Source organism: Lissotriton vulgaris, chromosome 2_1, assembly GCF_964263255.1.
Source record: "Lissotriton vulgaris chromosome 2_1, aLisVul1.2, whole genome shotgun sequence".
Taxonomy (NCBI): domain Eukaryota; kingdom Metazoa; phylum Chordata; class Amphibia; order Caudata; family Salamandridae; genus Lissotriton; species Lissotriton vulgaris.
In genome coordinates this window covers 2032824997-2032842275 of record NC_141687.1, presented here as the reverse complement: position 1 = coordinate 2032842275, position 17279 = coordinate 2032824997, and the positions used below count along the sequence as shown (strand labels likewise).

Here is a 17279-nt window from a genome sequence, read left to right as displayed (position 1 = left end):
TGCCCTCCCTCCCCGTGGTGTGCATATATCGCCAACTATCGATCAGGCCTGCCTCCTCCACAATGCCCCGTAAGACATCCCTGGCCTGGACATTGTACTGAGAGCTCCCCTCCGACCTGTCCTCAGGGGCCCGCAATGCCAAATTGAAATCCCCCCCCCATACAATATGTGAGGCGTCAACCGCAAGAATATGGCCCCATAGTGTAAGAAAGAAAGTAGGTGTATCAACATTCGGTGCATAGCAATTCACAAAAAACACAGTGATCTGCCCAATCCTCCCCCACAACAACACATATCTCCCGTCTGAGTCAATACGTGATCCCAGCTCCTGGAATGTAAGTGATTTCCTGATCAGTATAACAACCCCACGTGCATAAGAGGAGTAGGACGAAAAAGTCCTCACTGAGGCCCACCTCCCACCGAACGCATGTGTAGGTGCTTGGCGCAAATGCGTTTCCTGCAGTAATGCCACTTGTACAGCATGCCGATCAAGATATTGCATCACATTACGACATTTCCTGGCATCATTAAGTCCACGCACATTCCAAGACAAAATCGAAATCCTATCTAATATTTCGACCGACATCACCCATAAGGAGTGTGCGACATAAAACGCTGAAACACTGCACCAGACACAGTTCCCGACTCGAGGTGGCGGACCTGAACCGCTGCATACACCGCACACCCCACGCACCGCTTACCACAGTCATCCATGTCGTCTTCCATCCGCAGAAATAAACCACCCCCTCCCCAACACAAAAAAGAACAACCGTGCAACAGGCACGCGGTACATTCAAACGTGCATCTAGTACAATCACCAGGCGAAAGAGAACCCACCAGTGCATCCCCTCCACCCCCCACCCACCTGACCAACCCCGACCTGTCAGGACCCCCTGCCACCCCCCCTCCCCACACTCCAGTCATCCATCCAACCATCCAGAAAGTCAGTCGCACAAACAAAAACTTAACAATGGTGGGGTACTCCCGTTGGGGTGTCCACCAGAGGTGCACCTAACCACCCTCTCACACTATGTCGTTCCCTCAGCCGCAAGGTGAAGATACGACTCAGGCACAGTGTGGAGGTGGGTGCCCGGAGTAAAGTATTATCATCAACCATTGCCACAACAAAAGTTTCAAAAAGCGGAATCCCGGATCACACCGGCGACCCACACATCCGCTCCCAACAGTCATGTCTGCGAAGCCCTAGATTCCAAGGTAAGCCATAGAAGTGGCAGAGCAAAGTGTGTAGCCCAGCCCATAGGCCGCTAGAAACCTGGTCAGGCGTCCTCCTCCTCTCCCGCCGAGCGGTGGCCGTCCTGTCCCGCCTCGTCTTGCCGGCCAGCAGCAGCATGCTCCCTCTTGAGACGCTTCACAAAGTCTTCCCCCTGCTGTGGATTTGTGAAGAAAGTCTGCTTCGCCTGATGAGTCACCCTCAGCTTCGCAGGGTATAGCAAGGCGTAGTCCACCTGCAGGTCCCTAAGCTTTTTCTTGACCGCCAGGAATTTGCGTCGTTGCTCCTGCACCATCGGGGTGAAGTCCGGATATATGGTGAAATTGACCCCCTCAAAGGAGAGCGAGCGGGTAGTGCGAGCCGCACGAAGAGCCGCATCTCGATCCCGATAGTTCAAGAGGCGCGCAATGATAGGGCGCGGCGCCGCGCCCGTGGCCGGACGAGGCCCAAGGGATCTGTGTGCCCGCTCCACAATAAACTGCGTGGAAAACGCTTCCGCTCCAATCGCACCAACCAGCAGTCTTTCCACATACGTCTCCATTTTCCCCACATTTATCTCCGGCACGCCTACAACGCGTATGTTGTTGCGCCGACTCCTCGCCTCCAACTCCTCATTCTTAGCGGCTATTAGCCTCAGGATATTGTCCATCCTCGCCAGCTGAGTGGTATGAGTGGCCGTAGTGTCGTCGTGATCCGAGATGCGTTGCTCCGCCGTGCTCAGGCGCTCCTCATGGACATCAAGTTTTTGCACCACAGCGTCCATGCGCGAGGATAGTTTGTCCACTTTGTCCACAATGGTAGCGAAACCTTGCCGCATCTCTTGCATCATCTGCTGGAAATCCGGGGCAGTGGACTGCGGACTAGCATCAGCGACAGGCGGGGGGGGGGGAACGCGAACTCCCGGCTTCTTGCACCAAGCGAGCGCCCCTCCTAGAAGTCGCAGAGTCAAATGACAACTTAGGCTGCTTATTGTCCGGCTCCCCCATGATCAAACACACACAGCCCGCAGCAGTTCCCACAGTAAGGAGATGCGAGGGGGTCCCCGGGTACAAGTCCACGGACACCAACCAATGTCATGCGCCCAATAGGACACGCAGCACAGCAAGATCCAAGATTGGGGCGCAGTAGTCCTGCATCCACGCAGTATCGCCAGCACCCTCCAACAGTCACAGCACGCTGCTGCCTCCGAGGAAGCAGGGGGCAGTTACATCGACAGCAGGCGAAGGGAGTCTGAGCGGACACAGCAGTGGCCCACCACAGCACAACACAGATCAGTGAAGGCAGCGCCACTTACAGAGTGCAACAGGGACAATGCGTATGCATCAGCAGTTACGCCGTACCCCAAGGAGCAGAGCAGCCCAATCCAAGACAGTGTGACACACGAAAACACAGCAGGGGGCACCAGTAGTCAGTGCAGTCAGAAGGGGCTGGCAATAGCATAGCCAGTATAGCACTCCGCCGTTATATCCAGCAAGGCAAGCTCCGCTATGCAGCAACTGCTGTGTCGATAATGGCGCCAAAAGGGAGAAAAGACGGCCCCCTAGTAGAGCGACCATCCAGTACTACTTTAAGCTGTATCATCAGCTACAGTCCACCTCCGTTCGTACCTCGTATAGTCCAGGCGTCCAGGAAATCACCACAGACGGCGGCACGAGCAGGCAGGCATGCCCCGCCACTCCCTTCCGTGTGATGGCCGCTTCCCAAAGCCAGGGGTGGATCGGCGCCCCCACCGCAGCTCCTCCACTGCAGTCCGGGGTGACACCCACGATGACGCTGCACACCCTTCGCCACCGGACACGAGCCGCATATACCGCCGCCAGCCACGTCCAGGCGGGTAGTCTCAGAGAGTCCCTGAGGGGGGAGGGGATCAGGCCTCCACCCCTCGTGTGAGGCAGCGGACTAAAGTGGACCGAGACGCCGGGCCGCAGAGCGCCTGACTTCCAGGGCACCCAGCGGTGAATCTACCAGACCCTCCAACTCCGGCCAGGAACCTCCGATCAGCTCGGGAATTGGACCGAGTGCAGTCCACCGCCTACCAGTGGATAAACCAGGGTCAGAGTGGCGAATGGCGATGGTTAGAAGGAGAAATGACCGGATGAAGGCTCCGGGCTGCAGGAGCCTCACGGCAGTGCGGCCATGCTGCAGTGCGCCCTCTAGCGCCCCCCCAGCGCTACATTGTTTGAGAGATATATATATATATATATATATAGCCCCCGTGAAAATTGCTAGAACGTATGGTTTTGAAACTTTGTCGTACGCAGACGATACTTAGCTAAATGTTACTCTTGGTAAAGACTTGAGCAGTGATAAAGGAAGCTTCTTTGCCGCTATAACAGCTATTGCAACCTGAATCTCTAGCAGTTAAACACCAATAAAACTGAAATCATAATATTTGGCAAGGCCCAAGAACCCTGGACTACTGATTGGTGGCCCTCGGAACTGGGGATGGCACCTACTCCTACGTTAGTGGTAAAAATGTGGGGGGGGGTTCGTCTAGACGAGGCACTCACTATGAAACAGCAGGTTGGGAGAATGGCAGGAACCAACTTTCACATGCTGCGCCTCTTAGGGAGGACTTTTTGTTTCTCCCTCATTCAATGAGGAAGACTTTGATTCAGGAATTAGTCGTTGATTCAGGAACTAGTCATCAGCTGTCTAGATTATTGCAGTATCTTATTGGTTTCCATCAATGAAACAACGATATAAACTACAAGTAGTCCAGAACGACAAACTACAAGTTGTCCAGAACACTGCACTCATCTCATAACTAACCTTCCACCCAGAAGCCTTCCTCGCCCCTTGTGCATTCTCTTGATTGGCTACTGTTAGACTTTGCATCTTTGGCGTGGTTACCCATGTCTGTTTGCCTCTACCTCCTGTATTTTTGATGCTGTGCTGGATTTCGTTTTTGCTGGTTTAGATGCTTGGGGCACTTTGCCACTGCTGATCAGTGTCAAAGTGCAAATGCTCCCTGAGTAAATTTTAAGTGTAATTGGTCATCCATGATTGGCATATTTTTATTACCAAGAAATCCCTAGTAAAGTGCACTAAGTGTGCCAGGGCTGGTGATTCAAATGCTACTAGTGGGCCAGCAGCACTGATTGTGCCACCCACATGAGTAGCCCTAAAATTGTGTCTCAGGTCTGCCACCGCCTGTATGCAGTCTGTGGACTGCCATGTCAGCCTGGCCAGTGTCCCCACTGAGCAGGCCTAACCCTTCCCTTTCTGTACACATTGGACATCCCTATGGAAGGCCCAAGGGACCCCCCTGGGCAGGGTGCAGTGTATGTGAAAGGAAGAGCATGTACTAGTGCAGGTGACATGCTCTGGTAGCGAATTACAGCCATTTTCGTTTTTCACTATTGTAAGGCTATCTTGCTCATAGGCTATCATGGGGAATGCTGTGTACAGTGGTTACCTTCATATCTTCCCATAGGAGCAAAATAGGACATAAAAGTCTAGTATCCCTGAACTCATAATTTAATAACACATATTTTAGGAAAGGTGGTTTTTTGAATCCTGTGTTTGAGAACAGCACTTTTAGAAAGTTGCTGTTCTCTTGTCTGATTTTTCTGTGTACCTTGGCCTGTTTGTGAATTAACTGTCTGGTTTGTGAGTGGCAGGGGCTGGCTGGCTCCCAGAGGCTGAGTGGGCCATCCCTGGGCTGAATAGCTCCATCTGCATCTACAGTTGTGGGAGGGGGTAGCAATGGGCCTGAATAGGGCTGTGCCTGCCTTCCACAATGCTGGCTCCACCTCCTGCTGGGGGGCTGATGACCCTGCCCCTCTCTCTGAAAGGAAAGGAGAGGCCAGGAAAACAAAGTGCTCAAGGAACACCCAGAACTGGTTCAAACCTGGCTCAGAGCCCTCCTGCACAAAGGGAACAAAGACTTTTAGGGGTATAAGTATAGGACCCCAGACTACAGAAAATTAGATCATCCTGGAATCAAGAAGGAACCTCTGCCAAGGAGAAAGCTGGAAGACTGGAGAGGAAGGATTGTCCTGCTGTGTGTTTGTGGACTGACCTGCAGTTGCTTTGCTGCCAAGGAGAGGGAAAGGACTTTGCTTTGTGCTGTGTCCCCTTGCTTGAAAAGATCTCCAAGGGCCTGAGTTGAGCTGGCTCCCTGTTAAGAAGTCCCAGGAACAAAAGAACTTCACCCCCAGCTTCCCCCCTGAACTCTACTGGGAGAGTCCTGTCCTTCCTAGAGTGCTTGGGCCAGTTGTGGTGCTTCTGGAAGTTGTACCTGTTGTTTGGGAAGCTGGACAAGAAGAAACTGAGTCTTTCTACCAAGTTTCATGCATCGCTTGCTTGAGAAGCGCATCCCCGTCAGTGCGAAGAAATTCCCGCTGCCGCGAAGATCGAGATCGTCGCAGCGCCTGTGGCCGCTGCAAGAACCAACGCATCCTTTGCTTGCGGAACGCATCGCTCCGGTGAGGGAAAAGTACCATCGCTGCGAGTATCGTCGCAGAGCCTGTTGTCACTGGGTGAGATCATCGCACCGCTTGCTTGTGGACCACATCACGTCGCTGCGAGAGTCGTCGCAGAGCCATCGCATCGAGGGGCCGCGAGAGGAGAAGATCGGTGCTGCGCATCGTCACCGCACCTGAGATCGTCGCTGTCCCGAAGATCGTTGCATCGTACCTTTGCGAGACGCTTCCTACGAAACCTGCGCACTGGAATCCACACAATGTATTGCATCCCTCCCCATACAGACTGGAGTCACTGAAACACGCCTGTTGCATCCAACGGGGTTGTCGCATCGCCTCCCCAGGGTCTCAGGAGTGACTCATCGCTTGTTTTTCAATGATGCAGCTTTCACTTGAAACTTTTGTTGCATCTAAATGTACTGTTGGCTAAAACGTGACGCAACTGTGGATTCTTTTAATGGAACCTTAAGAACTCTTTTGAAACCATATTCTTGAACTGTTTATGTCGGATTTTAGTCGTTTTGGTCTTGTTTAGTTAAGATTAAATATTTCTATTTTTCTAAAATGGTGTGGTGTTTTCACTGTGTTACTGTGAGTGTTGGTACAAATACTTTACACATTGCCTTTGATAAGCCTGTCTGCTCGTGCCAAGCTACCAAGGGGCTGAGCAGGGGTTATCTAAAGAGTGTATCCCTCCTACCCTGACTGAGGCCAGGGTCCCTATTTGTCACAAGTACCTACCTGTGCCAACTAGAGACCCCGAATTCTAACAGCTACCATTTCATAAAGAATCATTTTTCACATTTGCTATCTGACACATAAATCCTTTAATGACAAAGGTCCAAGCTATCTGTCTGACAAGCTTTGCCCCTATCTGCCAAACGGAACTTTGTGATCCAGTGATAAAGCCCTCCTTATGGTACCTCAAATAAGAAATTCTTGTTCAGGAGGCAGGTCTTTTTCCTATTTGGTCCTTCTGTCCTGGAATAGGCTTCTGCTCTACTTACATCATTGCAAAGATCATTTCAAATGTAGGATTTTTTTAAACAGAGCTGTATGCAGCCCAGAGAGCTGAGACTCTGTTTGGGATGCAGGGCTGTGCCAAGATACCCCTTCTAGGGTTATTTGTGATCGTTAAAACAGTGCTTGCAATGGAAAAATATAAGTACAGATACTCTGTACAAGAGTACCTGCTTGTTTCTAAGAAGTGCTGGTACTCTCCAATTAAAAGAATTATGTTACTCTATAGAAGTGCCGGTACTCTCCCTCTCAAAATAAAAAGATGCCAGTACTCCGTACCGGAGAGTACTGGCCCATTTAAAGCACTGGTTACAAATTTAAATATTATAACATACCATAGGGGATCTTATTGGTATTTTAAATTAGGAGACCTTTTGTATAGCAGTCATAGCAAGTCCTTTCAACAGTTGGTAGTAGATTTCTCTTTACACAAATCACAATTGTATAGTTACTTCCAGCTCTGACGAGCTTGTGGCACACACTTGACTTAGAAGATCTACCCGAATATAATCACCTAGAGACGACAAATACCGTGTCCCATCTTGTACATAAGGAATTTCACGTGTCTATACATCTCTAGTAACACACACTCCAAACCCGTCATTTGAACTGCACACACACAAGAAGCAAGATATAGGTCCACTGAAAGAGGCTGACTGGAATGAAGGTACATTGGCCCCCTAGAGTGCTAGCTGTGCCTGCAACTTTGTGCCATTCTGCTTAAAAATGCCCTTCAAATTCACTACAGTCTGCTCAGATTGATGGAAGAACGGGGTGGGCAACAAGGCACAAGATTATTGGTGGACGTGGGGATGCTGATTGCTAAAAAGGACATTGCTCAAAACTGAACATTGGATATGGCTCCCTCTACTGCTGAATGGGCTTGTGGCATGGATTGCAGTGCAAAAGCGAATTGATTTGACTATAAAGCTACATGGTGCAGAAGAACCAAAAAATCTGGGGACTATAGTGGAGCTATTATCAAGATCTGAACCCAGGAGTTACCTATTATCGAAGTGCCATGAAAGTCAAGTGCAATAATATTGTCCACTGATTTGTCTAACTATAATGTATGAACAAGATTGCTGCCTGCGTTATTACTGTTGATAAACTCAACTAAAAGGATTGTAAAAAAATGAGTAATCATACTCCTCGATTAATGATTGGGATACGAACTCATCAATACATCCTTACAAGCAAGCACCTGTAAAAAACACTATTTCAAATCAGTATCCAGAAAACCAGTGATTGACTGTTCCTGATTAGAACCTAAAGAGTTGCTACAGAAGGGGGTGGAAAGGAGTTCGAGACCTTTCCCATAGCCAAATGGCTTCCTCTTTCGAACGCCTATTTATAATGCACAATGCTAAAGGATGTGCCCGTGCCGGAAAGTAAAGAGTGTCTCCTGAGTGTCCCATATCTCAAAGATATCATTGGCCTTGGGCTGAAGGAGGCCGCCCGAAGGCCTGGGGCTCCTGAGGGGTTGGATTCTATCGCTCCTCCCCAATGCCGAGTGACTTGGGTTACACCCCTGCTGCCAATAGTAGACTTTACTAGTTCTTTATGTCACTGTTGGGAATCGGATTCACAAATGTACTACAGGTTTTTACTCATCAGAAATAAAGAGTGCAGGTCTAATGACAAAACGTGAAAAAACATACCGATCTTCCACTGATATGAATGTATTTCTTGAAAGTGTAATTGTTTTTATCTGTTCTTAGGAACGAATGTACTGTACCTCAGAGATCTCCATCTTGTTCCCAAACTGGTCATATACATCACCTAAAAGATAGAAAGAAGATTCAACGTGAAATAAACAACGTACATATTTTGAACACACGTATTCGCTTGCTTAACTTATCAAATTGCTCATTTTCGCTGTGCAATGTAAAGAAGTTCTGTAATCATTAATTTGCAGTTCTAAGTGTGATTCTCCATTTCATACTTATCCTTGACCTATGGATTTTTGAAGTTCAAGCTTAAGATCAAAAGCATTTGTTTTATCTTTTCGTTGTTTGATATCCAGCAATACATTTTAAGGATAAGGGGTCTGGAGGCCTGCTGGAGCAAGATCTTTGTGTGATTCAGTAACACTTTACCTAAAACACTAAGCAATGTTAAACTGACATTTGCAGAAAAAACATCGATTCAAATGGATTTTGTTACCAACTCGGTCTCCAAATAATTGTAAGGTTGGACTCAATGTTTGATTTCCAGTACAGTACGTATTGCCCTCAGAGAAACTAGTGGGATGTTTTAAAAAACATTCATCCACTCTTAAGCTTTATGTCTAGGATACATGATTTCCGAGAAGGCTTTTGCAGTCTGGATGGGTTGCAACTATAAAGCAAAAATAGTTGAATACGTAAAGGATTACATCCAAACTGAGTTTTATTTATTTGGGCATTTTTTTGCGTGTATGTTGGTCCCATTTTGTAAATTCACTACGACTATCTTCTACAAATTCCCCATAAAGATCAAATGATAGAAATATCCCCATATTAATTTTCTTTTTTTTTAAAACAAACTTGGTTGCATTTTTTGAATCATAGTCACAAATACGTGATAATTGACATCGGATGAATACATATAAAGCAAAGGATGATACACAAGTATCCGAGCATATCACGGATATTGCAGAATAAATTGTGACACTGCAAATTAAAGAACTATAAATGCTAAATAGTCATTAACTAGCTTAATGACTTTACAGCACAGTACCTTGACTGACAGCGGATGATTTTACCGTAAATATTCATATTATTTTGATAGCTGACATTACAAATGATGACTGGTGAAGACATGTAAAAGGATCTAAGAAATACAATTGTAGAACTTGTAGTACAGAGCAGTGTATGCAACCATTGGTCTGCTTACTTACAAATTGAATATGGTATGCTTGTTGCTAACCACTGGTAAAATGGACACTGTTGTGGGTGAGGCTTTACGGCACTGTGAAATCTCGGAGTGCCCTTGGAAAAACTGCCATTTCAACCTTGCAAATTAAACCTTTTGCCAGGCCTAAACTTTTTTGTCATACTAATAAATCAGCTCTGAGGTAGGCCCTAACTGCCCATAGGTCAGAGTGCATAGTATTTAAGAAGTAGGACATATATATTTAACGCCTAAAGTTACTCCAAGGCTGAGGTAGCTGAGCTTGTGTTTGAGATACAAGCACACAAAAGGCTTCCAGCTACTAGTTCTCCAGGCATGGGATAGATAAGACCTAGCTATGCAATAACTTCTGTACGTATCCCTGTTCCAATGTAAACAAATAATAGAGGCTCAGGATCTTCAGCCTGGGTCCCACTTCCAAGAAAATGCAAGGGTGTCTTCGTAGGAAGTAAATGGAGTGTTCACACATCATATCCATAAAATAATAACTTCTATGTATTGAAACCATGCACAATACTTGGCCTAAGATGTGGTACATGTCGGCCACCTGTCTCGCCCAAATCTGCTTTACAAAGGAGGCATGTGTTTGCCAACATCATTATCTATTTCGCATAGTAGGAAATAAAGATTGATTAGTCACAGGATCAGAAGAAGTCCAGTGAAACCCTGAAGACGTGTTACTCAAAAATACCACACAGGATGGAACAACGGGAAATCTCAATACTGAGGCAACAAGGAGATATTCATGCAGAGTGGCATATAACAGTATCAATTTTCATGGTCTTTTATTTTCTGTCACATGGGTTTTAAGTGGCACAATGATTGTCATAAACGTCATATCCAGTTTCGATCGATGTATGTTCCAAAGGGTCGTATTGTAAGATACAAGCATTCCTTCGGCCGCACATTTAGGTGCCTCTCTGCACCCACTGTTTTGAATCTTGCACACCATTCTTTTACAGACATAGAGGGCCTCATTACAGGATCTCTGGAAACTACAGTGAAGTCAGTAATGGAGTTATCAGCACCATGGGGATGATGACATTTCCAGAAACATTATGGATAAGATACGTTTTAAACTTAAAAAGCAGCCAAAAGCTCTGAGTTAAATACCAGGAATCAAAGGTAATATGGAGATGGCGGCACTCGTGGTAGGGGATGTTCATCAATGTGAATAATGTATACTAAATTGTTGGTCTTTTCGGGTGCCAGGAAATAGTCCCTTCCGGCCGGTAAGGACTGTTGCTTGAACTGAAAAAAGGACGGAGTGCAAGAACTGCTTGCACTGTTTCCAAAGGCACTCCGTGCGGAGATTGGACTCCTGAATTATGAATTCATCGCAAAATTTCATACCATTCAAGCAAGTGTAGTCGATGGTAGTCTTTTTGGAAAGTTCATTTAATTGGTAGGTTACATATTATATCTTCATAGTAACTCTAATGTAAAGCAATGCGTCAAATGTATTATTTAATAACATCCATTGATCAATGCATCATCCCTATGCATTTCGGGCGGGGCCCTTCGTCAGGGGATAGCAAAAGATCTGCAAGTAAATAAATTGGTATCAGGAAGGGGAGCTCGCAACCACGAGATGAATGTTGCGTTAAAAAAAAATGAAATAATACCACACATGCATTAATCAGCACTGGAGAGAAATGGAAGGGGTGAAAGAAAAGAGTAGATGCTACCATATCCATGTTAAAAAAAGTGAAGCAAAAACACCCATAACGTGCCTACTAAACTTAAAGGCGACCTCAAATGAGCAGGAAAAACAACTGTGTCGATGGTGGAAACGGTAAAACCAAACTTCCCATTGTGTGCAAGCTGGAATTTAAATCGACAGAAAAACGGAACCATCAGACGTGTGTTGTATACCAGAGCGGCGTGCACTATGGAAAGAGCAACCATAAACGTGACGGTCGAGCGAATGTGGGCTTACCAGTAGTTCAGTGCAGCAACACGCAAAGCGCCGGGTTGCCGAGGGTTAGTAATCGAACTAGTGAAAGCGGAAGTAAATAGACGGCCGTGAAACTAAAAATAAACAACGGACTTCCGTGAATGTTAGTGAACGTGATGGACATGCTATTAAATCCTCTATGTTGGGCAGAATCTCATGTTGGCCGTGGCCTAATGTTGTACCACATTAACAAAGTATATAGTCGATGAATAAACGTAATAAGCATTTACAAATGTAAAAAAACCATCGGAATCAACGGTGGCGGCCATCTTAGAATGGTCGATCGTAATGTACAATCACTGTGGGTAATACCACACACATAAACAAGAATCAGTGTTGAATGTCAAAAGAAATAAGCAGGCTTGAAAAAAATCATAATAGTCGAGGAATGAGAAGTGAGCGAAAAAATAAACTCAACAACCAACAGAAAAGCGGGATATTGACATGTAAGTTCAGGAAAAAGAGAAACGAATATGTGTACATTGAGACAACAATGAGACAACAACTGAGGTTCCTTGTATTGGAGGTTGTCCCACTGAGAACAGGCGTTGACAACAAGAAATTACTCCTCCAAAGGGAAACAGCGTGGATCAAGAGACTCGATGCTTGCCAGCCTAAGGGTCTCAACGACAGACTAGAATATAGTTGTTTCTTATAATCAATTGTTGTCTCAATGTACACATATTCGTTTCTCTTTTTCCTGAACTTACATGTCAATATCCCGCTTTTCTGTCACTTCTCTGTTCAATATCTAACCCTTTCCCACTCCATGTTTTACACCTCCACTGCTGACTCTGTTACTATGTTTTCACTCTGTTACCCAGTTCCTACCCCTCCTTCTCACACTCCAGGCCCTCACCTGGTCATTTGGTTAATTTTTTTCCCAAACTTTTGGTTGTTGAGTTTATTTTTTCGCTCACTTCTCATTCCTCGACTATTATGATTTTTTTCAAGCCTGCTTATTTCTTTTGACATTCAACACTGATTCTTGTTTATGTGTGTGGTATTACCCACAGTGATTGTACATTACGATCGACCATTCTAAGATGGCCGCCACCGTTGATTCCGATGGTTTGTTTACATTTGTAAATGCTTATTACGTTTATTCATCGACTATATACTTTGTTAATGTGGTACAACATTAGGCCACGGCCAACATGAGATTCTGCCCAACATAGAGGATTTAATAGCATGTCCATCACGTTCACTAACATTCACGGAAGTCGGTTGTTTATTTTTAGTGTCACGGCCGTCTATTTACTTCCGCTTTCACTAGTTCGATTACTAACCCTCGGCAACCCGGCGCTTCGCGTGTTGCTGCACTGAACTACTGGTAAGCCCACATTCGCTCGACCGTCACGTTTATGGTTGCTCTTTCCATAGTGCACGCCGCTCTGGTATACAACACACGTCTGATGGATCCGTTTTTCTGTCGATTTAAATTCCAGCTTGCACACAATGGGAAGTTTGGTTTTACCGTTTCCACCATCGACACGGTTGTTTTTCCTGCTCATTTGAGGTCGCCTTTAAGTTTAGTAGGCACGTTATGGGTGTTTTTGCTTCACTTTTTTTAACATGGATATGGAGCATCTACTCTTTTCTTTCACCCCTTCCATTTCCCTCCAGTGCTGATTAATGCATGTGTGGTATTATTTCATTTTTTTTGAACGCAACATTCATCTCGTGGTTGCGAGCTCCCCTTCCTGATACCAATTTATTTACTTGCAGATCTTTTGCTATCCCCTGACGAAGGGCCCCGCCCGAAATGCATAGGGATGATGCATTGATCAATGGATGTTATTAAATAATACATTTGACGCATTGCTTTACATTAGAGTTACTATGAAGATATAATATGTAACCTACCAATTAAATGAACTTTCCAAAAAGACTACCATCGACTACACTTGCTTGAATGGTATGAAATTTTGCGATGAATTCATAATTCAGGAGTCCAATCTCCGCACGGAGTGCCTTTGGAAACAGTGCAAGCAGTTCTTGCACTCCTTCCTTTTTAAATACCAGGAAGAAATGGGAAATAAGCAGGTGAATCAGATAAGAATTCATGATTCCCATTGAGATTTCTTGTTTACTAACAGGGTTCCACATATAAACCCCGGTAAATGTACCATTCGATACTCCCACAAGGTTATAGATGCCCATTTATGACCGTAGGATTGGTAATCTCTAAGGAGCAAGCTACAAGGCTAAACTCCAAACAAAGTACAGTGGTCATTGCAATATTTCATTAGACCCAATCAGAACCTCATACAAGTTCTACAGCTTTTTAGGCAACGTTTTTTGAAAACCTTGCTGGCACATCAAAAAATGCACCGTTTGGCTCCATTTTTCCCCCCAAATTTGAAGATGGCATTATATTTTTTTAATCGCTGCATGTACTTTCCAGTCATTATAGTGCTGGTCAAATGTGTCTGACAGTGTCTTTTAGATGAATCCGCTTTCAGAAAGCTGTGGAAATATCTATTGGAAAATGACAGTTTTGCTCAAATGCATTGAACATCTGGAGGGGATACATCTTAAGTTTACCGTCGAGCAGGTAACCAACTTTGACAAAGTTTCTATCGACAGTCATTGACTTTTGGGTGTGCATAATATTATTTCACAGGGCAAATATAATTTTACATGAGTTCAACAATGATCAGCAAGTTATGGCATTCATTGCTAGTAAGTATCTGGTGGGCAGGTTTCCATCTCCTTTAAGATGGCCATGCACAGGTATGCATGTACGGAAATAGGAGCTCACCAGGTACATTTACAATAAATGAAAATTAACAAATATTAAAATCAGTCCTTACAGGGAAAGGACACTGACGGAGTTTGGTAGGCGACAGCCGTTGCATATTCTACATAAATATGGTGAACAATTCTCAAGACCTCCACAAGCAGTAATTCCTAATTCGAATCATCGGCAGAAAGATATTAAATAAAAATACATCTTCATGCAAAAAATCAAATACCAGTTACACAAAATAAGTTATACATAAAAAACAGTTACAAACAGAACATAATATAAATACACCAAAACGAATACACATATCATGTAAAAATCAAACAAGTTCAAAAGAAAGCAGTTGAAGATAAAAAAACAAGAGCCGACCTACAGTGTCTGGTGCTTAACATTCTGAGTAAAGAGACCAAGAATATTTTCCTGTGCCTTTCATATAATTAACACACAAAGACAAATATGGAGTTATTTGAATAGAACACGAGTCGCATTGGCGAAAAGAGTTCTACCGCCCCAAAATAAACATTTTGTGTGCCAAATTGGATAGTGACTGGTATAAGTCAGAATCTGGTAAGGTAAAATCTCTGATGCGCACTGTGTAAATGGAAATCACTGACCGAGATCGTTGACATCTCCACCAGGTCACTTGCACAATTTCATACTTCAAAACATAGATTTTATAATCTCTGTAGATGAACTCTAGAGCAACACTGGGCGAATCTTAATATAGCCCCCCTTGGAAATAAAGCCAAACTCAGAGGGCTATATGTGCATCACACAGCTAGCAGGACCTGCCAATAACCTATACAAAAATGCATTTTCAGTCCTTTGAAAGCAAAACAAATGATTGACCCCACCCGCATACCAACGCATAATAACCTGACACTGAAATGCATTTTTTTATATATATAGTGAGCATTTATTTTAGTGCTTTGGAACGAACTTCATAGCAAAGATGAAAACAGCGGCAGTACATCTCGCATATTGCAATTTTACGATCTATTGGAAGGTGATGGCAATTATAGCCCGAGTCAAACAGATCCCCAAAATAGGTCAAAGTTGTCACTTTGACTCCATGAATTGTAAATGTTCTCAATTTCGTGCTCTTAGGTCCATATAACGTAACAAAACAATTTGATGAATTTGTCATTAGGTCTAGTGGATTCATGAACCATGTAAATAAACTGAAGAACGTCTGCAAGCCATTAGCTGTTCTCAAAATTCTCAACATGAAAACCAGGTCATACGCATGTAGTGGTAGACGCCACTGCCAACGAATGCTCTGGGTCATTAAAGTAGAGGGTTAAGAAAATAGAGGGTCCCTTGTTGGACTCCTCTCCTGAACTTGACCACATCAGTACACCCCCCCATTGGGTCCATAACTAATGTGGGCTGAGACAGCTGTGAGTAGTTGTCTAAAAAATGTTCACTGCAAGTTATACCACTTTAGTGACCCAGAGAGCTGCTGCCATGCACATCCCAACTGCCATGGTCTAGTGAGCTCATGGCAGGCAAGTGGGATTCCCATCAGCATGGTGGTCGTAGGATCACACAAGGTAACACTGGTGGTCCCCACACATTGGTTTGTCAGCAGTCACCAGGTAATTTATTTTCCAATCTTCTCCCTGGGGAATTCTTCTCAGACTGCGTGACCAACGCCACAAGGCTCCTTAGCCTTCTCCTCCCCAGAATTGTTTGGCTGGAATTTCTGGGAAGGAAGTTAAAGAGTCCCAACCCAAGAAAGCTGCTCATCAGTCCTTTCTTATGAAGTCTCCCAATCCTTGATGATAGATCATAATTTGTGGTGTAACACTTCAGTTACTCATTGCACTGCAACACTTCAAATGTTTCAACATCATGCTCTTCAATCCTGGTGTCCTCAAGAACTCCTTCATCCTGTTCCCAGCACTAATTCTTCTGTTTCTTCTCTGTGCCTGTTGTTGGATGCTTTTAGGTGCCAAACTCTTGCTATTGATGTGGCTGAAATAACATTTTATTTGTAGGGGTGTATTATACTCTTACGTGCGGAGCGCACCCGCATATAAAGCTTTATTTGTATTAACATGAAGTGTTAGAATTTAGAATTGTATTAAAATTAATCGTGATGTGCTTAGGGCATTGAAAAGTAACATGGAGAATTAACATTGAAGGTAAATGTAACTAGCAGATAATATCAATGTGAAGAATTTGTGTTGTGAAACAGACAATTATTCATGTACTAATAAATGTTTATTAATCATGCCGTTTTACGTGTAGGTAAATGCATTAATTGAATGCGTCTTCTTTTCTATGCAATTTTGTAAAGTTCCTATGATGCTTACTTATGTTAGCTGAACCTTTGTAGGTCTGAAATGCAATTCCCTGGAAACTCTCTCTTTAGAATTACCAGTTTGAATTTCATATGCTGTGTATTTGTTCTTTCGCATGTTTTGTGTTGCAGGTGAAAAAAGCACCCTTGTTAGCTAGAATAATGTTTTTTTACTAGTCAGGCAAGGACAGAGGAAGTTACAATTGCCCAGCTTGAGTCGATAGGGAAGGTTGTTGTGCTTTACACAGGAGAAGGCCTGGGAACCAAGGACAAAATGTTGCAATGGAAGAACACCGCTGTCCATGAAAAGTTGCCTTTGGATTATACCCAGAGCTGATGGTGTGATCCGCAATGGATCCTGGGAAAGTTACATGCAATAATGTGATGATAGAATTAGGCAGAGAGACCATTTTTTCTTTTCCTTTAGAGAGAGAGCATCTTTCAGCAAGTTCTGTCTTGGCAGCTTCATGCTACATAACACATTGGTGGTGGTGAGGCCTCTTAGGAAGACCTTTTATCCTTTCGTCCTGAAGATGCTTAAGTAGGGACGTCACTTTAGAGGTAGTGTAGGAATAGAGTAATGCTTTTCATTCATCAACCCTTAATGCAGGAAATTTTGGACTCATGCTTTCTGATCCTCTGCATTCTGCTTCTTGAATTAATTGTATTATTCATTTTAAAATTGACTCACTTGG

General features: G+C 44.4%; 1 protein-coding gene across 1 annotated transcript in view; it reads right to left on the bottom strand.

The window, feature by feature from the left end:
* The window catches only part of ATP8B4 (ATPase phospholipid transporting 8B4 (putative)), a 3619152-nt gene that overhangs the window by 1937204 nt on the left and 1664669 nt on the right, over positions 1-17279 (bottom strand). Inside the window, exon 13 of the mRNA XM_086958264.1 lies at positions 8417-8460. Within this exon, the coding sequence (XP_086814390.1) occupies positions 8417-8460 (44 nt within the window). The remainder of the gene's footprint in view (positions 1-8416; positions 8461-17279) is intronic.